Below are 25,566 nucleotides of genomic sequence, written 5' to 3' on the forward strand. Positions count from 1 at the left end.
TTTTCGACACGCTCCTCCTCAGCCACAGCAGCAGCCGGGGCGGGGGGGGGCAGCAGCAAGAAGCGCAGCGAGGGATGCTCAGACGGGCGCTGGAACGCACAGGGGAGATCTTGCACCCCTGGAGCTGGTGGGGCTCCGAGAGGAGCTGGGTTCCACTGCAGACCCCCCCTCCTTGGGCAGGGTGACCTCTGAGCTATAAGGGAACAGTTCATTTCGTTGCTGGGCACCGGTGAGGCTGGCAGGGGCTGTGCTGGAGGGAGGGGACGGCGCTGCTCTCCTTGGTGGGACTGAGGGCAGGGCTCAGTATTTTACACCCGAGGATTTGACCGTTGTGGTGGTGACGCATCTCCGCACCGAGGAGGATCCGGCCCCGGGCATGAAGTTGCCACCTCCAGGGTTGCAAATCCTCCCGCTTCCAGAGGAGAAGCCGCTGGTGAGGATGGCTCCCCCCAAGCCACAGTTGCCTCCGATGATGTTGGGTGCTCCAACCACGCACACCCCTCCTCCCAGGCCATTGCTGGGGCCAAAGCCGCAGGGTCTGCCTCCAACCACGGAGCCTTTGCCTACCACAGCTGCAAGACAAGGGCAAGGCTCAGTGAGCATCGAGTGACCCCTCATGAAACCCAGGGAAAAGCCGTTCTGCAGAGGGGAAGGTGGGCAGATACTTACAGACATTGACGTTGGACGGGTTATCGAAACAGAGCCTGTGTAGGGAAAGGAGCACAGGTTGTAAATCTGATCTAATAGACAGCAGCTCAGCCCCATGCAACCTCCAAGTGCTCCTCTTATCTCCTGTTGTATTTAACATAACCAAAACCACTGAGGAACATTCCCTGTGGGGACCTCCTTGCTATTTTAGGCTTAAAAACTTGAGGAAGACCTGGAAGATTCCAAGATTAAATGGGCTCAACCTGTCCCAGGGAATACCTCAGCCAGGACAACAGGACAGGAGCTCTTACCTGTTCTCCTCTCCCTCCAGCAGCTTCCTGTACATGGCAATCTCAACGTCCAGGGCAATCTTGATGTTGAGCAGCTCCTGGTACTCCTTCAGCAAGCGAGCCAGCTCCTCCTTGTCTTTGCTCAGGGCACATTCCAGCTCTTCCAGTTTCCTCCTGGCATCCTTCAGGGCCATCTCACCCCGCTCCTCGGCCTCAGCAATTGCTGATTGCAGCTGATGGTTCTGGGGGAAAGAGAAGCAGTTCTTAAGTGCCCTCCTGCACAGCCTCCATTGGAGAAGCCTCAGGGCACAAACTGGATGGAAACAGGCAGGAGCCATCAATCTGCTCCAAAGGACCTGAATTCCAATGGCTGTTTCCCTCACACGTTCCTCCCTGCTTCACCACGATGATGCTGAGGAGCCCCTACCTGCTTCTTGACGTTCTCAATCTCAGCCCGCAGCCTCTGCACGTTCCTGGTCAGCTCCTGGATCTCAATCTTGGTGTTGCGGAGGCTGTCCCCGTGCCTTCCAGCAGTGTTCTGCAGCTCTTCATACTGATGGCACAGAGCAACCCATCAGTGACACCAAGACCTCAGCTGGTTCCTCTGGTCTACATCCAATAGCAGAGACTCTTCCAGAAGCCTTTACTACATCCCAACTCACCCTGCTCTGGTACCAAGCCTCAGCTTCAGCTCTGCTGTTCTGGGCGATCTGCTCGTACTGGCGCCTGACCTCCTCGATGATGCTGTCCAGGTCCAGGTGCCGGTTGTTGTCCATGGACACCACCACGGACAGGTCCCGGCTGATGGTCTGCATCTGAGCCAGCTCCTACAACCAAGACAGGAGTCAGCCTGAGCGTCTGAGGAGGGCACAGAGGAGCAGCAGCTCCAAGCAGCCTCTGCAGACCAACCTCAAGGGACACCCCATCCCACCCCAGTGTCTTTGCCCACCACATTGCAACTGCAGCGAGCTCATGGGGAGGGAAGGCTCTTACCTCCTCATAGATGCACCTCAGGAAGCTGATTTCATCGGTCAGAGCTCCCACCTTGGCTTCCAACTCTACTTTAGTCATGTAGGCACAGTCCACATCCTAAAGGAAAGATTCACAGAGACAGACATCAGCTTCCTCCCACCCCAGCACCATCCCATTGCTTCCCTCTTCCAACACCTTAGCAGCCTCCTCTACTCTGTCTCTGTTACTCACCTTCTTGAGCACCACGAACTCATTCTCAGCAGCAGTGCGCCTATTGATTTCTTCTTCATACCTATTGAAGAGGACAAGACCATATGAGCAACCTGCTCTAGTGGAAGGTGCCCCTGCCCATGGCAGAGGCTTGAAACTGGATGAGCTTTGGTCCCTTCCAACCCAAACCAGGCTATAAGTCTCTTGGACTCATCTGTCAACCCCCCTTTCCCCTGTCCCATTTCTCCAGAGCTCCTCAGCAAGGGGAAGCCCAAGCTCTGCTCTCCAGGCTGCTTGAGCTCCTTCCTGAGCCTGCCCCGGCACTTACTTGCTCTTGTACTCCTCCACGTACTGCCGCATGCTCTGCAGCTCCGACTCGAGCTGCCCCCTCTGTCCCAGGAGAGACTCCAGCCTCCTCCTCAGGTTCTGGATGTAGTTTTCGAAGATGACATCGAGGTTCTTCCTCGGCCCTGTTGGTCCTTGCTGCTGGAGCAGCTCCCATTTGGTGGCCAGGACCTTGTTCTGTTGCTCCAGGAAGCGGACCTGAAAGCCCACCGAGGGATGTGTGAGATTCATATGGGGAACATCACACAACCCAAACCTCCTCTTGCTGATGTGGGAGACCAAGGGAATCACTTCCCAGATCCCCACTATGACTATGGCTGGTTAAAAACCACTTTCCAAGAGGAAGATTCCTCCTTTCTTTCTCCCTTTTTTTCAACTATCCTTGAATTTCTCCTCTTTTCTCCTTCATTTCTGCTGTACTTTGGTTCTTTGTTGGAACATCACATTCCAGTTTTGCAGTTTTGTCCTTTCCAGTTGCCAATTCTGATCTGGAATTCATTTCCAGAAGCATCAGATCATCGTTTTTACCTTCCAGTGAATGAAATCCCACATTGGGATCTCAAGAGTGGAAAACATTCCTCTTAGCAGATACGAGAGGAATTCGGTATTCACGTCATGCATTTAAACAACTCTGAAGCACATTTGCAGACAGCGTTCTCCCAGTGCAGGAACTCTAAAGAGTACCCAACTGTACTTGAGCTGAAGTAAAGAACAGCCAGGAATGAACTCAAAGCTCTTCCTGACATTCCAAGTCCCTCAAGAAGAACAAACCCTTGAAAAGCACGGACTTAAAGGATAACTGAGTGTATCGCGACCGCTTTTGGCCTCAAAGAGCACAAGAGAAAAGCAAAGCAAGAAGTTGGATCAACCAAACCCAGAGAAAGTCCTTTGGTTTCTCTGTGGATGGAAGGTTATTACATTGCCTTAGGAGGACTCAGTACAAGCACCGCCAGCCCTCCAGAGCTGCCCACACAGAGCTGTGAAGGGCAGTTTTCCCCTCTCCACAGCACAGGAAAGCTCCTCAGAGTCCCCATTCCCAAGCAAACACAGTTCCAGCCTCTCACCTTGTCAATGAAAGAGGCAAACTGATTGTTAAGAGTCTTGATCTGCTCCTTCTCCTGGCACTTCACTTGTTGGATCTGAGGGTCAATGTCAACATGGACCGGCCGCAGGAGGGTTGGGTCAACCTGCACCGGTTGGATGCCTCCAGGGAACCCAGGACCACCTCTCACAGGACCACCAAAGCCACCTATTCCTCCACCAATGATACCTCCTCCAATGCCGCCAAATCCTCCTCCAAAGCCTCCACCAAAGCCACCAATTCTACATCCATATCCACCGCCAAAAGAGCCACCCATGGAAATCCTTCCGTTGCCACCCATGTTATGGAGGCTCCTGCTGCTAAAACCTGCACAACGTCCATTGCCTCCAAATCCCCTGGATGTGGAGAACGAGCTATAGCTGATCCTGCTTCTGCCCCCACATCCTCCAAAGCCACCACCGACGGCAGAGCAAGAGCTGAATCCCCTTTTGCTTCCGCCTCCAAAGCTTCTGCAGATTGACTGCCGAGACATGGCCGGTTCTTCCAAGCGGAGTCGAGGCGAGCAGAAGGACCAAGGGAGCTGTGCTGCTGCGGGATGAGTGCGGAGAGAAGTGCGCACAGTCTTCTCTGGCTCCACAGCTCCAGGCATTCCCTTTTATCTGTTCCTGGAGGTGGGCTGGGTCTGCAAGGGCGTGAAGAGGAAACAAATTTACTGTCTTCATCAGCTTGGTGCGGTTAACAGATTTTTGCCAAATTGTTGACTCCACCCAGAAATACGCTTTGCAATGCAGAAGAGGATAAAAGAGCAAGAGCATTGGAACAGGTCTCAGTGAGTAAGTGGACTCTTATATCTTTATGGCATCAGGAAAACTCTGTTTTACAGGGATGTAGTCATGTTCTTCCCTCCTCCCACCTTCCTACCTGCTCTTAATGATTTTGCAGTTTGTCTGGAGCTGCATCGTTTGCCCTGACGCTTAGTGTCAGACCAGCTTTTTGGTGCAAACCAACCGGGATGAGGCTTTCACAACTCCCCCAAGCACACCCCAAATCTCCTGCTTAAGTGGAAAATTGCCGATGGCTTTCCAAGAGGCAGTTTCCCTGTGCCGAGCAAAACCACCACACATTAACATTTAACAACGGTCAGCATTTCTCTTTTATCCAGAAAGGAGGTGCTTGGTTCCTTTCCTAAGAGCATCAGTTGGGATGGGAGTGCCTGCTTCCAGGGCACGTTCCTGCAGAATGTGTCTCCCAGAGTCTGAGCTACCCAAGTACTGAGACTCGGAGCACCAGAGTGGAATGAGCAGGAGAACCAGGATATCCAAGCTCCTTCCTTGTGCGTTTCTGATGGCCACAGGGATTGCTGAACCTGCAGAGGATGGAAAGGACGCTTCGGGCGCTACACGGGGTAATGATGACTGAAGGCAAACAGCAGAGAACTGCAGGCAGAGGTGGCAGTGGCTTCTTAAAATGATGTCTTTTTACTTGATTTGGTAGGCAAATGATGCAGCTGAGTTCATCATATTGATCAGCTAGGAATAAGGGGCAGCCGTGACACAGAACTCTCAACACTTTCATAAGCAGTAACTGAGTTCTCAAGAGTGGAGCTACTCTTTCCCAAGTGGTAGCAGTTCAGGTGTTGCTGTTTATCATTGCTTTGGGAGGAACGGCATCATTGCCCCCAGCTTCGACCACAGCAGATTTAGGTGGGGTTGGAAGGGTGATGCTTGTATTCACTTCAGCAAACCGGGGGGTTAAAACAGCCGTGGTGGCTTCAAACTACATAAGAACAATGTTGAATCTCGAGCACAAGCGCTGTGGCGCTGAAGTGGGAGGTTTACCTGCAGGGCATCTTGCAGAAATCTTCTGGGTCTCATTAATCAAATAGACGTGATAGATGCAGTCATGAAACTCAACAAAAAAACCCAATATATTCCTAGTGCTTCGTTCCATAAATCATCAACAGAAGTCAAAGGGAAGAGATTTTAAAGCCTTCCACCCGTTTCAGCTCCCCACTCTCATGCCGCCTGTTGGCTTCCAAAGCACGAGACTCATCCGAGTATGAATTTTAACCGTCACATGTTAGACTTTGTGCACCTAAACGCTGCTTGCAAGTATCCCGAGGGGCCACCCAGCAGCCTCAGACACTTCAGAGCCTTTCAACACCAGCCCAGAGAATCACTCCCAAAAGCCACAAGAGGAACAGAAATGCCGTTGGCTTTCACTGAGGCCAAGGCTGCCGAGCACCACAGCCCAGGCACAGCATTGGGGTGGGATAGGGGAGAACGTGACCCTTGGGGGGGCCTCAGGTCATGGTTGACCAAGGGTGACCCTACCCTTGAGGGGGACTCAACTCATGGTTGGCCAAGGGTGAACCTACCCTTGAGGGGGCCTCAGGTCATGGTTGACCAAGGGTGACCCTACCCTTGAGGGGGACTCAACTCATGGCTGACCAAGGGTGAACCTACACATAAGGGGCACACAGACTAAGGGTTATCCAGATGTGTGGCTGCAGCTGGACCATGGGCAGTGATTCCTACAGCAGGGAACTGGGGAACCTTCCCTTCCTAAAGCAGCTGGAATTAGAACAGCGTGCCCAGGGAAGCTGGGGCTGCCCCATCCCTGGCAGTGCTCAAGGCCAGGTTGGACACAGGGGCTTGGAGCAAGCTGCTCCAGTGGAAGGGGTCCCTGCCCGTGGCAGGGGTTGGAACTGGATGAGCTTTAAGGTCCCTTCCAACCCAACCCATTCCATTCTTCTATGATTTTATGGAATGAAGGGGATCTTATATCCCGGTTGCTCTCCAAAGACACAGAGTCAAGTTCTCCAGACCCCTCTGCAGCCCAGTGCACTTGCTCATGGCGAGCACTCCCGGGGAGGCGTGGGGTGTAGGGTAGCTCCGTTTTTGCTCACAATAAACCAGGTCATCTCTTCCCATGGCCTCCCTCCAGATTGCCACACACACGGTAGCTGCCTCTCTCAGCAGGCAGCATGGCTTGGTCGGAACATCCCACATGGAGGCTCCACCACGAAGGGGAAGATCTGTTAAGTCAGCCAAATGCCTGGCTGCTGACCACAGCGAGCACGTACAGATAAGACGCCCAGATTGAGTCACTCTGACGTCTTCAGACGAGATGGGGAGATTACACCAAACCTGGAGTCACTGCAGCCTCCTCCAGGTAAAACTCGACAGACGGCCCGGGCTCTCGCCGTGCCTTCAGATCTCTTTCGCAAGGAGCTGTGCACAGCACAATCATCCCCGCCGCGCAAAGAGTGAGCACTGCAGAAAGCGTGGAGGGAGCCCAAGCCAGGCTGCAGCTTCGGCTCTCACACAGCAAAGAGCTGCAGGCGGCAGAGACGAGGGTGTCGCAATGATTCCTCACAACAATACCTACAACGCCGTGCTTCAGATTATAAAGCGGAGAAGAAACAGAGTCTTAAACTTAAGAACAAAAATAGGTGACTCTTGCCCCAAGCCAAACCCTAAAGTGCTCCTGGCTCAGCCCCAGCTTCTCAAAGGCATCGCCTTCTGTTTCGGCCAAACCCAGGCACGTTCCCAGCTCCAGCCTCTTGTGATGGGCTTCCAAGGGAGGAGAAGTGCCTCTTCCAAGAGGCCTCACACCGTTCCCCAACCGCCTTGCCTGCACCTCTGCTGGGTCTGCAGCTTCCTGACCCGCTGTGGGGCCACCAGCAGCTCCCAGTGGGTGGCTGTGGGGCTCCTGAAGCATCACTGAAAGCGGTTTCTGCCTCTTTGATCTCTTCTTGTGGTGGAGGAGCGGGAGCCCGGCGCAGATCAAACACACCGGCTCTCTTCTCCCGTTCCCCTCCTCGAGCTACACCAGATCCCTCCCACCTGTGAAGAAGAGACACTGGGGGATGAACGGGCCCTTGAGGGAGCTGATGGAAACCCAAGCCCACGCTGTGGGTGAGTCACGTCTGTGGAGCTCTTCATTCCCCTGCTGCTGGTCAGTGAAGGGGAGGGTGAGGTGATGCTTCCCAAGCCTATGGAACCAGATCTGTGCCGCAGCCACAGCCCCTTGTTCACCAGCGGGAGGTGCTTGGCCAACGCTCCTACCCCTGCTCCCAGGCAGCTCCGAACCTGCCCCACCAACACTGACCACAAGACTCCTTCCATTGCCACCTTCCCCTACCACAAAGCGAAGTCCACTCGGAGGCAGGAAACTCAGATGAGCTGACAACAGTGTGTTATTGATCTGATTCCTGCCCCCACCCCGCTGCTGATCTCCATCATCAATCAACGCGTTTGGGTTTCTATTGGTTTTGCCAGCCTGCACTGGCTGCATTCCTGCACCAGTCCCATAACTTTGCGGTGGTGATTCCATCACTGGTTCTTCCCATGCTAAAAGCCTGGAATCCAAGAGGGAGATGGATCAAGCCCCTTTCCCAGAGCAGCAGCAGGGTCTGAACACACCACTCTGGTAGGAGTCGACACGGGGAAAAGGGCCTTGAGGGGATTAGTCTGGATAAAGGCTGATCCCTAAATATTGGCTCATTGCTCCAGTGGGTGTTGGACCCCGCAGTGCTGGAGGTTTCCAGGCACTACAGATGGGGACATCCCCTGTGGAAACGACTACACAGGATTCCAAGGACGCGGCTCTATCAGGACCTGCCCAAACCTTTAACAGCGTCTTTAATTCCCCCACTTTGGGCTCCCATTGCCCTGGCCTGCTCACATTTACTGACGTTGTGTGACCTGAGCACCCGGAACCCACCATTGCAGGTAAGGACTTGTGCTCCCAGGCACTGTAATGACTGACCAGAGTCAAGAGGCATCACTCATGCTTAAACACTTGCCTGGCTCCATTCCCACACCCTCAAAGCACAGCCACGCCGCATTGAACGGAACAACCCAAACCTTCCCAATGCAACGACACAAAAGCGTAGTGAATGTTCTATGCAATTTATTGGGAATGGCAACATCCCGAGGAAGTAGGGCTGATCGCAGACAGGAGAGGAAGGGAGGTGGGGACAGCACATCCCGTTCCATGTCACAAGGCATCGGGAACAAGCTTTGTTCTCCTGCGGAAGAGTCCATGTGTGTGAGAGAGCTGTGACCCGGTCAGCAAGGACAAGGGGAAGGGAAGCCACAGCTTGTCCCGAGGGCTGGTGAATGGAAGCGGTGGATGCACCACATGCAGAAGCACCCGGGGGGCACGGCCACGGAGCAAGAGCAGCAAAGAGGAGCTTTATACACGCTCGCACAGGCAGAGCCCCCGCTCCTCCGGGCCGGGTGCCCAGCGGGGACCTTCCTTTGCCCGGCGCGGGGCTCCCCGCAGGGCCCGGCTGCAGGAGCCGGGTGGCGGTGGCACAGGCGAGGGACACAGTCCGTGTGGCTGCCGGAGCCCGGGGCTGGCTGCGGGGAGGCTGGGCTGCTGCCGGGGGAGCGGGGGAGACGCCGCTTTCCTCTGCCGGCGCGGCGCGGGGCTCAGAACCTCACTGCTGACGACTTGACGGCGGTGGTGGTGACACATCTCCGCACGGAGGACGAGCCCCCCCCGGAGCTGAAGCTGCCCCCGCCGGAGCCGCACATCCTCCCGCTGCCGGAGGAGAAGCCGCCGCCGAGCATCCCTCCTCCCAGCCCGCAGCTGCCGCCGCCGAAGCTGCCTCCGGCGCCGCCTCCCATTCCCATCCCTCCTCCCATTCCCATTCCCCCTCCCAAGCCGCAGCTGCCGCCGCCGAAGCCTCCTCCCATGCCGCTGCCTCCTCCGAAGCCGCCTCCCATTCCTCCTCTGCCGCCGGTGACGGTGGTCCTGCCTACCACGGCTGCAAGGGAAGCGCAGGTTACACGCACGTCCGTCGTATCTCCAAAGGAGGAGGGCAAGCAAAGCAGGGCAGATACTTACAGACGTTGACGTTGGACATGCCGTCGTTGCACAGCCTGTGAGGGAGAACAGGAGCAGTTATTCCGCTGGGAAATGCACGTTTCTTTAGCTGAGGATTTCCCACTTTCTACCAGGTCGATATTCCCGACTTGTCTAAATTTCCCAGTTATTCTTCAAAGCAAGTGAGCAAGTTCGAACTGAGCACTCCCATGAGCAATATGTAGAACATGCTTCAGACTAAGGATTAGAGCACCAGCGGTATGGAATTCACCTTCAGATAAAGGTTTTAACACAGCCAAGGGTTTAGTCAAATGGGCACAAGGGAGAGGTACCTGTTCTCCTCTCCCTCCAGCAGCTTCCTGTACATGGCAATCTCAACGTCCAGGGCAATCTTGATGTTGAGCAGCTCCTGGTACTCCTTCAGCAAGCGAGCCAGCTCCTCCTTGTCTTTGCCCAGGGCAGCTTCCAGCTCTTCCAGTTTCCTCCTGGCATCCTTCAGGGCCATCTCACCCCGCTCCTCGGCCTCAGCAATTGCTGCCTGAAGCTGCTGGTTCTGATTAAGCAAAGAGAGGAGCGGTTTCTCTGTGCCCTCCTGCACACCCTCCACTGGAGAAGCCTCAGGGCACAAACTGGATGGAAACAGGCAGGAGCCATCAATCTGCTCCAAAGGACCTGAATTCCAATGGCTGTTTCCCTCACACGTTCCTCCCTGCTTCACCACGATGATGCTGAGGAGCCCCTACCTGCTTCTTGACGCTCTCAATCTCAGCCCGCAGCCTCTGCACGTTCCTGGTCAGCTCCTGGATCTCAATCTTGGTGTTGCGGAGGCTGTCCCCGTGCCTTCCAGCAGTGTTCTGCAGCTCTTCATACTGATGGCACAGAGCAACCCATCAGTGACACCAAGACCTCAGCTGGTTCCTCTGCTCTGCATCCAATAGCAGAGACTCTTCCAGAAGCCTTGAACTGCTCCCAACTCACCCTGCTCTGGTACCAAGCCTCAGCTTCAGCTCTGCTGCTCTGCGCGATCTGCTCGTACTGGCGCCTGACCTCCTCGATGATGCTGTCCATGTCCAGGTTCCTGCTGTTGTCCATGGACACCACCACGGACAGGTCCCGGCTGATGGTCTGCATCTGAGACAGTTCCTGCAACCAAAACAGGCAGCCCAAGTGACTCTCAAGACCAAATCCTCATGGACACCCAGTCCCACCCCAGTGTCTTTGCCCACCACACACCTTATTGCATCTCCAGCCAGCCCAGGAGATGAGAGAGCTCTTACCTCCTCATAGACGTATCTCAGGAAGTTTATTTCATCGGTCAGAGCTCCCACCTTGGCTTCCAACTCTACTTTAGTCATGTAGGCATTGTCCACATCCTAAAGGAACGACCACACAGGCACACATCAGCTTCATCCCACCCCAGAAGAGCTGTTGACACCAATGCTCCTGTTGGGAGCTATTTATCTTGTTGCTTCCCCCTCCCAACATCTTTGCAGCCTCCTCTCCTGTTGCCCCTGTATCTCACCTTCTTGAGCACCACGAACTCATTCTCAGCAGCAGTGCGCCTGTTGATTTCTTCTTCATATCTGTAGAAGGGGACAGGGCCAGATCAATCTCTTGGGTCAACCACAGAACCCCCCTTTCCCCAGTCCCATTTCTCCAGAGCTCCTCAGCAAGGGGAAGCCCAAGCTCTGCTCTCCAGGCTGCTTGAGCTCCTTCCTGAGCCTGCCCCGGCACTTACTTGCTCTTGTACTCCTCCACGTACTGCCGCATGCTCTGCAGCTCCGACTCGAGCTGCCCCCTCTCTCCCAGGATGGAATCCAGCCTCCTCCTCAGGTTCTGGATGTAGTTTTCGAAGATGACATCGAGATTCTTCCTCGGCCCTGTTGATCCTTGCTGCTGGAGCAGCTCCCATTTGGTGGCCAGGACCTTGTTCTGTTGCTCCAGGAAGCGGACCTGAAAGCCCACCGAGGGATGTGTGAGGAACACCACACAACCCAAACCTCCTGCTGACGCTGGAGGCCGAGGGAATCACTTCCCAAAGCCCCAGTTGTGCCTTATTGACACACTCAGCTCCTAAGGCCATGACAAACGTTACTAAACTCTGAGTCATTCTGAACTCTGGGACAAAATGTTGTTGCGAATGGAAGCATCCCTATTTCCCATAGCATCCATTTGGGCATCGCTGTCATCTCCGACTTGTCAAGAAAACCAGTGCATCTTTGATCTAACTATTCATTTACAGGGAATTTTGCATTTCTTGGGCTCCTTTTTGGAATGAGAACAGTCCAGGAGCGTTGGAAAGGTGCCTGGGACTCTGAAGGTCATAGAATCTGATCCCCGAAAAGAAAGCTTCATCAGAAGGAGAAGCCCAATAATGACAGCTCTTTGGACAACTGAATGTGCGCGGATGACTTTACCCTGAATCACTAGAAATTAGGCTGAAGAGATGACAAGGCAAGAGAATCACACAATGTCCTACAGATGTTCCCTGTCATCCTCTATGAACGTGCAAACCTTGCCCATTGTTCCCTACTCCTTAGTAAGACGTTACTAACAACTCGTTGCTAAGGCCAACTCCAATAAGCCCTTGTTGGGAAGAAACAGCAGATCCATTTCCACACCTGAAGTCGTTCAGAATTCCCACCTCTGACCAAGCCCGGTCCTACGCTCTCACCTTGTCAATGAAGGAGGCAAACTGATTGTTAAGAGTCTTGATCTGCTCCTTCTCCTGGTTTTTCACTTGCTGGATTTGGGGGTCGATCTCAACATGGACCGGCCGCAGGAGGCTTGAGTCAACTTGCACCGGCTGGATGCCTCCAGGAAAGCCAGGGCCACCAAAGCCACCCATTCCTCCACCACCAAAGCCGCCCATTCCTCCACCACCAAAGCCACCCATTCCTCCACCACCCATTCCACCACCAAAGCCACCCATGCCTCCACCAAAGCCACCCATTCCTCCTCCGCAGGGTCCACCAAAGCCACCCATTCTGCCTCCGTATCCTCCACCACCGTAGCAGCCACCCACAGCAATTCTTCTGCTGCCACCCATGTTATGGAGGCTCCTGCTGCTATACCCTCCGCATTGTCCGCCTCCTCCACCTCCCCTGGATGAGGAGTACGAGCTGTAGCTGATCCTGCTTCTGCCACCACCTCCTCCAAAGCCACCACCAACGGCAGAGCAAGAGCTGTAGCCCCTTCTGCTCCCTCCTCCGAAGCTTCTGCAGACAGACTGCCGAGACATGGCCGGCTCTTCCAAGCGGAGTCAAAACCAAGAGGAGCAGAAGATCCAATGGAGCTGTGCTGCTGTGGGATGAGCACAGGGAGAAGTGTGCCCAGTCTTCTCTGGCTCCGCAGCTCCAGGCTTTCCCTTTTATCCGCTCCTGGAGGTGGGCTGGGGCCGCATGGGCGTGAAGGTGGAACCCGATTTATTATGTTCATCAGCACGGGGCTGTTGACAGATTCCCAGTTGAGCTTTGCCATATTTGGGCCTGCCTGGAAACACACCCTGCAATAGAGAAGGGAATAAAAGCACAAGAACATTGGAACCGGTCGCAGTGACTAAGTGGACTCCCCTATCTTTATAACATCTTGACAATCACCTTGTACAATAACGCGCTTCTCTGCAGCCCCTTCTTGGCCTTCCAGCCTTTATTAGTAGCTCCCAATCATTCCAGATACAGATCTTCCCAATCAAAGCTCCATGGAAAGCAGCCGTTTTTGATGACATCCCAGCTATAATATTAGCTTTCACAATTCCTCACACACACCCTAAATCCCCTTTTTATATGTCAAGTTGCCTTTGGCATTTCAGACGTTTCCCAATCGCGAATGGGAACTCATGACACCGAATTTTGAAGAGACTCAGCAGATTCTCCTGCTGCGAAGGGAAAACATCGCCTCGGTCGCACTCGGAATGGGAGTGTCTTCAACCCAGGGATTAAATTCCCTCCACGGGTATTTCCCCAGGTCTATGACAACTCACCAGGACCTCGGATGATGCTGGGGCAGAGCGAACACAACAGCTTGGGTCATTGTGTTCCTTCTCTAAGCTCTTCTAAGTGACAGGGCATGATGACCTGTGCAAGAACAAGGGACATTGGGCAGCTGCTTCAGTGACTGGGGACAGACAGACAAGTCCTTTAGAAGTGATGGTGAACACTTGATGATGAACCCTTGGAGATGGTGAGGGGATCCTGCAGCTCGGATCAGTGTTGTGACCTCTTCTTTACCCGGTTATCTCCAAAGATGAGACAGCAGAAGTGGGAAAACCCGGTGAGAAACAGAGCTGTTACAACTCTAAGGCACAGTATAACCTCTTGATTGCAAATATGGAGTTGGGAAAGGAATGTGTTGTAGAAACGGGTTTCTGGGATGCCTCTGAAATAAAGAAACCTGGTTTCTGATTGCATGTAATTGGTATTTTAAGTAATTGCTCATAAGGTTCCAGATTATGAGAGCAAATAAAAGCTGACAGTGATGGGCATGTTCCGAAGAACTGAGGTTATAGGTGCTGGTTAAAAGGAAACTGGGATCTGTAAATGCTACCTAAAAGGCACCTACAAGGTCTTACCTCTCTGGATCCTGTCAATCAAATATATGTATAGGTTTTCTCTAGATAATACCCAGCACACACAGAGAAAATAGACACTAGAGCCCTTCCAGAGACTTAAAACAGCAATGACCATGGATTTGGAATCATGAAAGCACAGCTTGGTTTGTGTTGGAAGGGACCTCAAAGCTCCTCCAGCTCCAATCCAGCCCCAGGGACCCCTTCCACTGGAGCAGGGTGCTCCGAGCCCCTGTGTCCAACCTGGCCTTGAGCACTGCCAGGGATGGGGCAGCCACAGCTTCTCTGGGCACCCTGTGCCAGCGCCTCAGCACCCTCCCAGGGAAGAGCTTCTGCCTAAGAGCTCAGCTCAGTCTCCCCTTGGGCAGGTTATGAGTGAAATACCTACGTTCCTTCCAAAGACCTGTGGACAGACGGATGAATGCGTGCATCCGCACTGAATGTTCGCAATCACACACGAGACTTTGTGCACCTTAGCACCGTCTGCAAGCACCACGAGGGGCCACCCGGCAGCCTCAGACACTTCAGAGCCTTTCAACACCAGCCCAGAGAATCACTCCCAAAAGCCACAAGAGGAACAGAAATGCCGTTGGCTTTCACTGAGGCCAAGGCTGCCGAGCACCACAGCCCAGGCACAGCATTGGGGTGGGATAGGGGAGAACGTGACCCTTGGGGGGGACTCAACTCATGGTTGGCCAAGGGTGAACCTACCCTTGAGGGGGACACAAGCCAAGGGTTATCCAGATGTGTGGCTGCAGCTGGAGCATGGGCAGTGTTTCCTACAGCAGGGAACTGGGGAACCTTCCTTTGCTAAAGCAGCTGGAATTAGAACAGCGTGCCCAGGGAAGCTGGGGCTGCCCCATCCCTGGCAGTGCTCAAGGCCAGGTTGGACACAGGGGCTTGGAGCAAGCTGCTCCAGTGGAAAGGATCCCTGTCTGTGGCAGGGGTTGGAGCTGGATGAGCTTTAAGGTCCCTTCCAACCCAACCCATTCCATTCTTCTATGATTCTATGGAATGAAGGGGGTCTTATATCCCGGTTGCTCTCCAAAGACACAGAGTCAAGTTCTCCAGACCCCTCTGCAGCCCAGTGCACTTGCTCATGGCGAGCACTCCCGGGGAGGCGTGGGGTGTAGGGTAGCTCCGTTTTTGCTCACAATAAACCAGGTCATCTCTTCCCATGGCCTCCCTCCAGATTGCCACACACACGGTAGCTGCCTCTCTCAGCAGGCAGCATGGCTTGGTCGGAACATCCCACATGGAGGCTCCACCACGAGGGGGAAGATCTGTTAAGTCAGCCAAATGCCTGGCTGCTGACCACAGCGAGCACGTACAGATAAGACGCCCAGATTGAGTCACTCTGACGTCTTCAGACGAGATGGGGAGATTACACCAAACCTGGAGTCACTGCAGCCTCCTCCTGCAGACTGAACACCCAGCCGGGCTCCAGCCGGGCCTTCACATCTCTTACACAAGGGGCTGTACAGAGTAAAATCATCAACACAGACAAAGAGTGAGCACTGCAGAAAGCGTGGAGGGAGCCCAAGCCAGGCTGCAGCTTCGGCTCTCACACAGCAAACAGCTGCTGGCAGCGGAGACGAGGGTGTCGCAACGATTCCTCACAGCAATACCTACAACGCCGTGCTTCAGAGAAGGAGCGTATTTATGGAATCATAGAACCATGGAATGGGTTGGGTTGGAAGGGACCTTAAAGCTCATCCAGTTCCAACCCCTGCCACGGGCAGGGACCCCTTCCACTGGAGCAGCTTGCTCCAAGCCCCTGTGTCCAACCTGGCCTTGGGCACTGCCAGGGATGGGGCAGCCACAGCCTCTCCATTCAACTCATCCCAGTGTCCCAGCACCCTCACAGGGAAGAACTCCCTTATCTCCAACCTGAACCTCCCCTGTTCCAGTCTGACCCCATCACCCCTTGTCCCATCGCTCCAGTCCCTGATGCAGGTCCCTCCCCAGCATCCCTATAGCCCCCTTCAGCCACTGGAAGCTGCTCTGAGGTCTCCACACAGCTTCTCTGCCCCAGGCCGAGCACCCCCAATGCTCTCAGCCTGGCTTCATACTGAGCTGCTCCAGCCCCTGAGCATCCTCGTGGCCTCCTCTGGACCGGCAGCTCCCGGTGGGTGGCTGTGGGGCTCCTGAAGCATCACTGAAAGCGGTTTCTGCCTCTTTGATCTCTTCTTGTGGTGGAGGAGCGGGAGCCCAGCGCAGATCAAACACACCGGCTCTCTTCTCCCGTTCCCCTCCTCGAGCTACACCAGATCCCTCCCACCTGTGAAGAAGAGACACTGGGGGATGAACGGGCCCTTGAGGGAGCTGATGGAAACCCGAGCCCACGCTGTGGGTGAGTCACGTCTGTGGAGCTCTTCATTCCCCTGCTGCTGGTCAGTGAAGGGGAGGGTGAGGTGATGCTTCCCAAGCCTATGGAACCAGATCTGTGCCGCAGCCACAGCCCCTTGTTCACCAGCGGCAGATGACCATGACCGTTGTCCTGCCACAACACGCCTCAGAATCTAACCCTCCTGGAGACGGTCAGAAGGGATGTCATGAGGGTGCTCAATTGGGTTGGGTTGGGACAATGAATTCCAGGGCCTCAGCTCTTGCCTCAGCTGAATTGTGGCACATTGTGTGACCTGAGTGCCCAGAAACCATCATTCCAGGTATGGGCACTGCAATGACCAGCAAGAGTCAAGAGGAGCCCATGCTTGGTCGCTTGCCTGGCTCCATTCCCACACCCATTCCCTTCCCTCAATGCACAGTCACAACACATCAACCCAACCGTCCCCAACAGCAAACGCCACCCTGCCTAGAAGAGGCTTCCAATGCAACAACACGAAGACATCATGAATGTTCTATGCAATTTATTGGGAAGTAGGGCTGATCGCAGACAGGAGAGGAAGGGAGGTGGGGACAGCACATCCCGTTCCATGTCACAAGGCATCGGGAACAAGCTTTGTTCTCCTGAGGAAAAGTCCATGTGTGTGAGAGAGCTGTGACCCGGTCAGCAAGGACAAGGGGAAGGGAAGCCACAGCTTGTCCCGAGGGCTGGTGAATGGAAGCGGTGGACGCACCACATGCAGAAGCACCCGGGGGGCACGGCCACGGAGCAAGAGCAGCAAAGAGGAGCTTTATACACGCTCGCACAGGCAGAGCCCCCGCTCCTCCGGGCCGGGTGCCCAGCGGGGACCTTCCTTTGCCCGGCGCGGGGCTCCCCGCAGGGCCCGGCTGCAGGAGCCGGGTGGCGGTGGCACAGGCGAGGGACACAGTCCGTGTGGCTGCCGGAGCCCGGGGCTGGCTGCGGGGAGGCTGGGCTGCTGCCGGGGGAGCGGGGGAGACGCCGCTTTCCTCTGCCGGCGCGGCGCGGGGCTCAGAACCTCACTGCTGACGACTTGACGGCGGTGGTGGTGACACATCTCCGCACGGAGGACGAGCCCCCCCCGGAGCTGAAGCTGCCCCCGCCGGAGCCGCACATCCTCCCGCTGCCGGAGGAGAAGCCGCCGCCGAGCATCCCTCCTCCCAGCCCGCAGCTGCCGCCGCCGAAGCTGCCTCCGGCGCCGCCTCCCATTCCCATCCCTCCTCCCATTCCCATTCCCCCTCCCAAGCCGCAGCTGCCGCCGCCGAAGCCTCCTCCCATGCCGCTGCCTCCTCCGAAGCCGCCTCCCATTCCTCCTCTGCCGCCGGTGACGGTGGTCCTGCCTACCACGGCTGCAAGGGAAGCGCAGGTTACACGCATGGTGCCCATGGACGGGCTCTATCCCCAGAAGGAAAGCAGGGCAGATACTTACAGACGTTGACGTTGGACATGCCGTCGTTGCACAGCCTGGGAGGGAAAGAGGTAAAAGAGGCATTGTTAAAGCGAGAGCTCTCTTTTCACCTTCGAACCATTTTGCTGTTTCATCCTTAGCAGCAACGTTGGTGTCACCGCAGGGTTTGGGGAGGGAATGATTGGAAAGTTCCTCTTTATAACAAGGTTATTCCAGATTTGAGGTTCATGTTACAGAGATGAAACGGCAGCTTCGCCCCCTGCAGTGAGCAGGGTATGGCTATGATAGGTCCTGACCACCCAAAATAGCAACCAGTGCCATTGCCCCATCTACCCGTTCTCACATAAAGGGCTCATTTGAGATGACACCGTTAACGTCAAAGCTCAAGGTGTCCAGCACAGACATCAACTACAGGTCCTAGGCACTGTCCTAACACCCCTCAGAGGCCATGGGTTTACCTGTTCTCCTCTCCCTCCAGCAGCTTCCTGTACATGGCAATCTCAACGTCCAGGGCAATCTTGATGTTGAGCAGCTCCTGGTACTCCTTCAGCAAGCGAGCCAGCTCCTCCTTGTCCTTCTGCAGAGCAGATTCCAGCTCCTCCAGTTTTATCCTGGCATCTTTCAGGGCCATCTCACCCCTCTCCTCGGCCTCAGCAATTGCTGCCTGAAGATGCTGGTTCTGAGGAAGGAAACAGGCACTTTCTCAGTGGGTTGTGATCAAGCCTCAAACCCAAGAAGAGAAATCAAGGGAATACAAAGAAAGGAGACATCTACATGAAGGGAACAAGGGGTGCTTGAAGAAGCCGTTTCTACCCCACACATGGTCCTTTGTGGTCCAACCTGATGCCGTCACCCACGATGATGCTGAGGAGCCCCTACCTGCTTCTTGACGCTCTCAATCTCAGCCCGCAGCCTCTGCACGTTCCTGGTCAGCTCCTGGATCTCAATCTTGGTGTTGCGGAGGCTGTCCCCGTGCCTTCCAGCAGTGTTCTGCAACTGCTCGTACTGGTGGCAGAGAGACAAAGCAACCCGTCAGTGGCACAGGAATGATGCCTAGACAAGGTCTGTCAACAGTTCCATAACGCTTGTGCTGCTACAAGGACCTATCGCATTGGGCATGGATGCCCAGATTGATGTTGAAGATGCTTCTGAGACTCAGTTCTGGGGTTTGAACTATGAAGTAGATCTTAGTGACACTAAGGAGCATCCCTTGGCTTATGAAGAGCTGCTTTGGACACACGTTTTCTAGCTAAGGTACATTTTTGGCCATCTTTATTGAGAGCCTTGTACCGTGCACGAAAGTGGGGTTGAAAACAGTGAGTCACATCCCTCAAGAGCAACACGGTTCCTCTTGAGGCTTCTTTGCATGAGCTCCAGCACCATGAGCTTGAGGAGATGTCTCCCATCGCCATCAATTACCTGCCAGCCCTCACCATCACCCAGGCTCCTGACCTGCTCCCATCTCACCTGGCTCTGGTACCAAGCCTCAGCTTCAGCTCTGCTGCTCTGGGCGATCTGCTCGTACTGGCGCCTGACCTCCTCGATGATGCTGTCCAGGTCCAGGTGCCGGTTGTTGTCCATGGACACCACCACGGACAGGTCCCGGCTGATGGTCTGCATCTGAGCCAGCTCCTACAACCAAGACAGGAGTCAGCCTGAGCGTCTGAGGAGGGCACAGAGGAGCAGCAGCTCCAAGCAGCCTCTGCAGACCAACCCCAATGGACACCCCATCCCACCCCAGTGTCTTTGCCCACCACATTGCAACTGCAGCCAGCTCATGGGGAGAGAAAGCTCTTACCTCCTCATAGATGCACCTCAGGAAGCTGATTTCATCGGTCAGAGCTCCCACCTTGGCTTCCAACTCTACTTTAGTCATGTAGGCACTGTCCACATCCTAAAGGAAAGATCACAGACAATAGTTTCATTTCCTCTTGGAAATCCTTTGGGATCATGGAAATTACAGCCTGTGCTGAGGGTGAGAGCTGCGATGCTGTTACTCAGCCATGCAAATTAAAAACAAAGACTTCAGACATCAGCCCACGGCTCCTGCAGCTCCACAGGCTCGGGATGGAGCCCATCCAAGCACCGCGAAGCCCCATGTCCAAACCATCCCTTTGTAGTGTGTGATTCACCTTCTTAAGCACCACAAACTCGTTCTCAGCACTGGTGCGCCGGTTGATCTCTTCCTCATACCTACGGAGAGGAAAAACACAAGTTGAGTTTCCTGAATTCTCCTGCCCGAGGCCACGCTAAACAAGGCGCAGGAAGAAACAACAGAACAGACCGAACGCCCCGCAAGAGCCGTAAGGAGGACCTGAGTGAAGGAAAGGGGCTGCCAAGCTGCTTGTGCCCCGGCACTTACTTGCTCTTGTACTCCTCCACGTACTGCTGCATGTTCTGCAGCTCCGACTCGAGCTGCCCCCTCTGTGCCAGGATGGAATCCAGCTGCCTCCTCAGGTTCTGGATGTAGTTTTCGAAGATGACATCGAGGTTCTTCCTCGGCCCTGTTGGTCCTTGCTGCTGGAGCAGCTCCCATTTGGTGGCCAGGACCTTGTTCTGTTGCTCCAGGAAGCGGACCTGAAAGCCAAGACATGGAGCATCCACCATCACGTGGGGAGCAGCGGCTGAGGCACCTCTTTCACCTTCAAGTGGTGATGGGGCAACGTGGGCTAGTTTGTACTCTGAGAGTCTGTCATTGCCTAAACGTTGGGGAAAGGAGGGAATTCCCAAGTCATGTGCAAGTCAAAGGAGCTGGGCCGAGACATTGGAGTTCCAGGCTAGACAGAAAAGCCTGGACATTTGCAAACAAGGAGGGGAAAAGTGGTATCACTGGAGGCTTCCATGGGAGGGTGTTTGGGAAGGGAACGTTGCAGAAGGGAGAAGTTGTGCCTGAAACCTGCAGATGTTTGGAGGCGTTGAGCCTGCTTGCGAGAGCAGCCTATTAGTGGAGCCTGGTGCAACAGGCTAGATTAAAGCCCTGCAGACACAGCTTTGATCTCCTATGGAAGAGAGATGCAGAGATTCTCATCTCTTCCCCAGCAGAACTTCATAAAAAGCCTCTGCCCGAGCCTCTCAGCCCGCTGGGATTCAGTTCTGCAGGATTCAGGGATCCTCCCAGCCCTTGGTGCTTCGTTGGGCCCGATCCCACCCTCTCACCTTGTCAATGAAGGAGGCAAACTGATTGTTAAGAGTCTTGATCTGCTCCTTCTCCTGGTTTTTCACTTGCTGGATTTGGGGGTCGATCTCAACGTGGACCGGCTGCAGGAGGCTTGAGTCAACCTGCACCGGCTGGATCCCAGGGCCGCCTCTACCGGGGCCACCAAAGCCTGGCATGCCGAAGCCTGGGCCACCAAAGCCACCCATGCCTCCACCTCCCATTCCTCCACCATAGCCACCCATTCCTCCGCCATAGCCACCCATTCCTCCGCCACCACACACTCCTCCGAAGCCACCCATGCCTCCACCAAAGCTGCCTAGGCTTCCTCCATAGCCTCCACCAAAGCCACCCATTCTGCCTCCGTATCCTCCACCACCGTAGCATCCACCCATGGAGATCCTTCCACTGCCACCTATGTTGTGGAGGCTCCTGCTGCTAAACCCTCCACAACGGCCACCACCTCCGTATCCCCTGGACATAGAGAAGGAGCTGTAGCTGCTCCTGCTTCTGCTGCCACCTCCTCCGAAGCCACCACCGATGGCAGAGCAAGAGCTGTAGCCCCTTCTGCTCCCTCCTCCGAAGCTTCTGCAGACAGACTGCCGAGACATGGCCGGCTCTTCCAAGCGGATCCAAAACCAAGCAGGTGGGAAGATGAACGGAGTCGCGGTGCGAGGAGGCGAGTGCAAGGAGAAGGGAAGTCGGTCCCTCTGGCTGGAGGGCAGTGGGTGCTCTCTTTTATCTGTTCCCGGCGGTGGGCTGGGTTTGCATGGGCGTGAAGGAGGAGACAGGTCCTGTCTTCATCAGCGTGGCGTGGTTCGCAGATTTCCATCTTCCATTTGCCCAACATTGACCCTACCCAGGAACACGCCCTGTGGTGCAGGGCGAAATTAGAGGAGATAGAACCGTGCCTCCCGGATGGGAGCTCTCCGTGGCCGGCACTCGCGGTGCCACACCAGGCTCCATAGGGCACAGGGCTCTCTCGCTTCGCCTTTCATCCGCTGTGGTTGTCTCTCTGCTTGTGTTTGCCTCTCCCTCCAAAGCCCCGTGGCAGCGCGCGCTGCAGCTCCATGCCAAGCCGGAGCCCGGCTTTCACAATTCCCAAAACACGCCTGTGTCACACCCTTCGTCTTCTCTTTACATGGAAAATTGCCTTTGGCTTGGAGAAGCAGTTTCTCAATCCAGAGCCGGGGTTTAGCAAATTGCATTTTGATGAGGCTCCGCGTCCTCCCGATAAATAAAACCTGACCAGAAAGGAGGCACTGGAGCGATGGTTGGCACTGGGGATAATGGCTGACACTGGGAGCAATGGTTGGCATTGGGAGCAGTGGTTGGCATTGGGAGCAATGGCTGACACTGGGAGCAATGGTTAGCACTGAGGGCAATGGTTAGCACTGGGAGCAATGGCTGGCACTGGGAGCGATGGCTGACACTGGGAGCAATGGTTGGCACTGGGAGCAATGGCTGGCACTGGGAGCAATGGTTGGCACTGGGAGCAATGGCTGGCACTGGGAGCAATGGCTGACAGTGGGAGCAATGGTTAGCACTGAGGGCAATGGTTAGCACTGGGAGCAATGGCTGGCACTGGGAGCAATGGCTGGCCCTGGGAGCAATGGTTGGCATTGGGAGCAATGGTTAGCACTGAGAGCAATGGCTGGCACTGGGAATAATGGCTGACAGTGGGAGCAATGGCTGGCACTGAGAGCAATGGCTGGCACTGGGAGCAATGGTTGGCACTGGGAGCAATGGCTGGCACTGGGAGCAATGGCTGGCACTGGGAATTCATTCACTCTTGGACCAAACTCTGATCGAGAGCCCCGGAGTCCTCCTGCCAAGCCATTCCCAGCACCATGGGAAATCCCTTTAGGACTTTCCAAAGGCTTCAATGCCAAGAGAAGAGCCGGGGAAGACACCGGGAATCCCGCTGCTCCAGTGGGAAGTGTGGACGGACGCACGGCTCCGAGAGCAGACGTTGAGGAGGAGGCATGCCAAAGCCAGAGGGAAGCCTTTAGCTATTTGAATGCGATTGTGTAGGCAGAGGGTGGAGGAGAGCTCAACCCGTCTGTAGGCACACGGAGAGGAGGAGAGCGGAGGCCACAAGCCCTGGCGCTGCAGGACACGGGTGCTCTGGGGCTCCCGGCTCTCTTTGGGGGGGATGCGCAGATGCCTCCTTGGAGAGCACACACGTGTCTGTGCTGAGCCCTCAGGGGCAGGGGCAGGTTTCCCTTTGTGAGCACAGTCGAAAGCAGGCACCAGGCTTCAGGGCTTCGAGCACTCCGGGTTTGCTGCTGTCCTGCTCCCGAGCTGAACCGAACCGAGCCTCTGAGCCCTCCTGCGCTCACCCGTGCAGCTGGGGAAGGCTGTTCACCAAAGGGCGCTTTGGGTCCTGCTTTCAGACTGAGGGATTCCTTTCGTTTGTGAGTTTTCGACCTTTTAAAGGCCTTCAAACAGGCTCCCAGTGCCTAAAGGGGCTGCAGGGAGCCTGGAGAGGGGCTTGGGACAAGGGATGCAGGGGTGGGATGAGGAGTTTGGGCTTCCAGCAGGAAGAGGGAAGAGTTAAATGGGATATGGGGAAGTTCTTCCCCATGAGGGTGGTGGGATGCTGGAATGGAGAAGCTGTGGCTGCCCCATCCCTGGCAGTGCTCAAGGCCAGGTTGGACACAGGGGCTCGGAGCACCCTGCTCCAGTGGAAGGGGTCCCTGGGGCTGGATTGGAGCTGGAGGAGCTTTCAGGTCCCTTCCACCCAAAGCATTCCATGGCTCCATGATCTTTATGGCTGTTGAGGCACCCAACTGCCCTGGCAGCTCTCTAGCAACGCTCTCAGGAGTTCCCATCCGACACCAGCAATTAAACACAGCTTGAAAATCCACACCAGCGACTCTGCTATCTTCTGATGTTTAAATACCTCTAAAAATACCACCCAGACACCCAACTGCAGCAGCGCTGAGGGACCCGGAACGTGCGGATAAACCGGCATCTCCATTGGAAAACAGCCTCCCCCGTACCCCTGCTCATCCCACCACCTTCCCCAGCACCAGTGTGGGTCCGTGAGCACACAGGGGAGCAGAACAAGGGGATAAATAGGGATAAATACATATATATATATAATAAGATGTCGATGTGGGACCGAAGGGATGGGGTGGGCAGGGGTTCAGTGCTTGCACATTGTGGTTTGTAGACAATAAATACACCCATGGACAATGACCATGGTGGCTGAGGAGGTCCCATAGAGCTCGTTGGTGCCCAACAAGACCCTTAAGTGCTGCAGTCGCCTGCCCAGCCTGCGAGGTCCTGAAGCACAACCTCAAACAACACCCAACAAGAGTCTGGTCCCAACTTGGGGGTGAAAGCCAGAGGGGCCCATCCAGGTCCTCTCCCATCCGGAGGCAAATCACTGGGGCTGGACCTCAGGGTGCAGGAGGGTGCTGTGGGGTTGTAGCTGCTGTAGGTACAGCCGTGGATGTGGGCACACACACATTGGACAATTCTTGCTTCCTTCAGTGTTACCAAGCACAAAGTTGTGTTTTTCTAGGGGGGTTTTGGTGGTTTTTAACTTTTCTGGTGGTTTTTAAGTGTTTTTTAACTTTTCTGAGGGTTTTTTGCTTGTTTGTTTGGTTTTTTTTTACGTGGGTTTTAACTTTTTTTGGGTGTTTTCTGTTGGTTTTTATCTTTCCCGGGGGTGGGAAGAGCTGCTGAGGACGGTTCCACGGCCCTGGTTGGGAGGAGCAGGGTGAAGCCGTGGCGATGCCGGAGCCCCGCGGTGTGAGATAACGCGCTCGTGTTCGTTGAGTCACGGCTGCGTCTCCAGCCAAGTTTGGGAAATCAAGGTGGGATTTGGCTATCGACAGCATCGCCCGGTGCAAACGCAAGAGGCAGCTTTAGGCTGCCGGGATCTCGTACCCAGAGCCCCAGTGGAGCAAAATGACCCTTAAAGGCTTTTGTAACCCAAATTAGTCCGTGAGTCTATGAAAAAGGGGCTGCAGGGAACCTGGAGAGGGGCTGGGACAAGGGATGCAGGGATGGGACAAGGGGAATGGCTTGAACCTGCCCGAGGGGAGACTGAGCTGAGCTCTGAGGCAGAAGCTCTTCCCTGGGAGGGTGCTGAGGCGCTGGCACAGGGTGCCCAGAGAAGCTGCGGCTGCCCCATCCCTGGCAGTGCTCAAGGCCAGGTTGGACACAGGGGCTCGGAGCACCCTGCTCCAGTGGGAGGGGTCCCTGGGGCTGGATTGGTGCTGGAGGAGCTTTGAGGTCCCTTCAAGTCAACCCAATCCATGGTTCTGTGCAAATAAACAGGCAGGAGCACAGGAAAAGCTGCTCAAGCCTTGAAAATGAAGTGGAAAAGGCCCCTTTCAGCAGCCTCGGTGCTGATCAACGCGCGCTGAACTTGAACCATGGAAAGGAGGATTTGGGGGGGAAAAAGAGCAAAGCCAAGCATTAATTCCCACACTTCCCATAAGCCACTTTGCCATCCAAGCGCTTCCATTGTGCTTTAGAAGAAGCCTTTAAAACATGGGCAGACGAAACCAAACCTATTCCAGGTCACGTTTTCCCTCTTCCCAGGCAGGATCCTGGCCCATTCCCATTCAGCCCAGCAGAATTCCCCCGCATTGCCGGCGCAGCCATAGGAACAGACAGCAAAGAGGGGCTCGGTGTCTGGGTTCGTTTGCAGCCATCCAGAAGCCTTTGGCCTCCTCATCCTCCTGCCCTGCTCTCAGGAGCCCTTGGCT

General features: G+C 55.2%; 3 protein-coding genes across 4 annotated transcripts; all 3 read right to left on the bottom strand.

Moving 5' to 3' along the window:
- Positions 1 to 300: 300 nt before the first annotated feature.
- LOC136003792 (keratin, type II cytoskeletal 6A-like) lies at positions 301 to 4,039 on the bottom strand. The gene is made up of 9 exons (XM_065659723.1): positions 3,530 to 4,039; positions 2,449 to 2,663; positions 2,142 to 2,202; positions 1,932 to 2,027; positions 1,601 to 1,765; positions 1,366 to 1,491; positions 960 to 1,180; positions 670 to 704; positions 301 to 572 (listed from the first exon to the last, which is right to left on the bottom strand). Exons 1-9 carry the CDS (start codon positions 4,037 to 4,039, stop codon positions 301 to 303), a joined length of 1,701 nt encoding a protein of 566 aa, XP_065515795.1.
- Positions 4,040 to 8,407: 4,368 nt separating this feature from the next.
- LOC136003787 (keratin, type II cytoskeletal 6C-like) lies at positions 8,408 to 12,586 on the bottom strand. Its single transcript, XM_065659719.1, has 9 exons — positions 12,020 to 12,586; positions 11,084 to 11,298; positions 10,868 to 10,928; positions 10,623 to 10,718; positions 10,324 to 10,488; positions 10,089 to 10,214; positions 9,678 to 9,898; positions 9,367 to 9,401; positions 8,408 to 9,286 (listed from the first exon to the last, which is right to left on the bottom strand). Exons 1-9 carry the CDS (start codon positions 12,584 to 12,586, stop codon positions 8,949 to 8,951), a joined length of 1,824 nt encoding a protein of 607 aa, XP_065515791.1. The 3' UTR covers positions 8,408 to 8,948.
- A 4,179-nt stretch (positions 12,587 to 16,765) lies between these two features.
- LOC136003785 (keratin, type II cytoskeletal 6C-like) lies at positions 16,766 to 21,450 on the bottom strand. Of its 2 annotated transcripts, XM_065659717.1 has the most exons (10): positions 20,842 to 21,450; positions 20,048 to 20,262; positions 19,818 to 19,878; positions 19,484 to 19,579; positions 19,153 to 19,317; positions 18,565 to 18,690; positions 18,144 to 18,364; positions 17,649 to 17,741; positions 17,546 to 17,613; positions 16,766 to 17,497 (listed from the first exon to the last, which is right to left on the bottom strand). In XM_065659717.1, exons 1-10 carry the CDS (start codon positions 21,448 to 21,450, stop codon positions 17,289 to 17,291), a joined length of 1,863 nt encoding a protein of 620 aa, XP_065515789.1. In that variant the 3' UTR covers positions 16,766 to 17,288. The 2 variants fall into 2 exon arrangements, with proteins under 2 accessions (XP_065515789.1, XP_065515788.1); XM_065659716.1 differs by having other exon boundaries at positions 16,766 to 17,626; positions 17,707 to 17,741.
- Positions 21,451 to 25,566: the final 4,116 nt, after the last annotated feature.

This window comes from Lathamus discolor, chromosome 23, assembly GCF_037157495.1.
Source record: "Lathamus discolor isolate bLatDis1 chromosome 23, bLatDis1.hap1, whole genome shotgun sequence".
Classification (NCBI taxonomy): Eukaryota; Metazoa; Chordata; class Aves; order Psittaciformes; family Psittacidae; genus Lathamus; species Lathamus discolor.

Bases quoted from the DNA above. Each gene is read 5' to 3' on its own strand.
- LOC136003785 (XM_065659716.1), bottom strand. From the start codon at position 21,450: ATGTCTCGGCAGTCTGTCTGCAGAAGCTTCGGAGGAGGGAGCAGAAGG. The intron at 20,263-20,841 runs GTGAGAGGGTGG...CTTGGCTTTCAG, and splicing joins TTGCCTCCTTCATTGACAAG to GTCCGCTTCCTGGAGCAACA. The intron at 18,691-19,152 runs GTGAGATGGGAG...CTCTGCCACCAG, and splicing joins AGGCTTGGTACCAGAGCCAG to TACGAGCAGTTGCAGAACAC.
- LOC136003787 (XM_065659719.1), bottom strand. From the start codon at position 12,586: ATGTCTCGGCAGTCTGTCTGCAGAAGCTTCGGAGGAGGGAGCAGAAGG. The intron at 10,489-10,622 runs GTAAGAGCTCTC...TTTTGGTTGCAG, and splicing joins TGAGATACGTCTATGAGGAG to GAACTGTCTCAGATGCAGAC. The intron at 9,402-9,677 runs GTACCTCTCCCT...TCTCCCTCACAG, and splicing joins CTGGAGGGAGAGGAGAACAG to GCTGTGCAACGACGGCATGT.
- LOC136003792 (XM_065659723.1), bottom strand. From the start codon at position 4,039: ATGTCTCGGCAGTCAATCTGCAGAAGCTTTGGAGGCGGAAGCAAAAGG. The intron at 2,028-2,141 runs GTGAGTAACAGA...TCTTTCCTTTAG, and splicing joins AGTTCGTGGTGCTCAAGAAG to GATGTGGACTGTGCCTACAT. The intron at 1,492-1,600 runs GTGAGTTGGGAT...CTGTGCCATCAG, and splicing joins AGGCTTGGTACCAGAGCAGG to TATGAAGAGCTGCAGAACAC.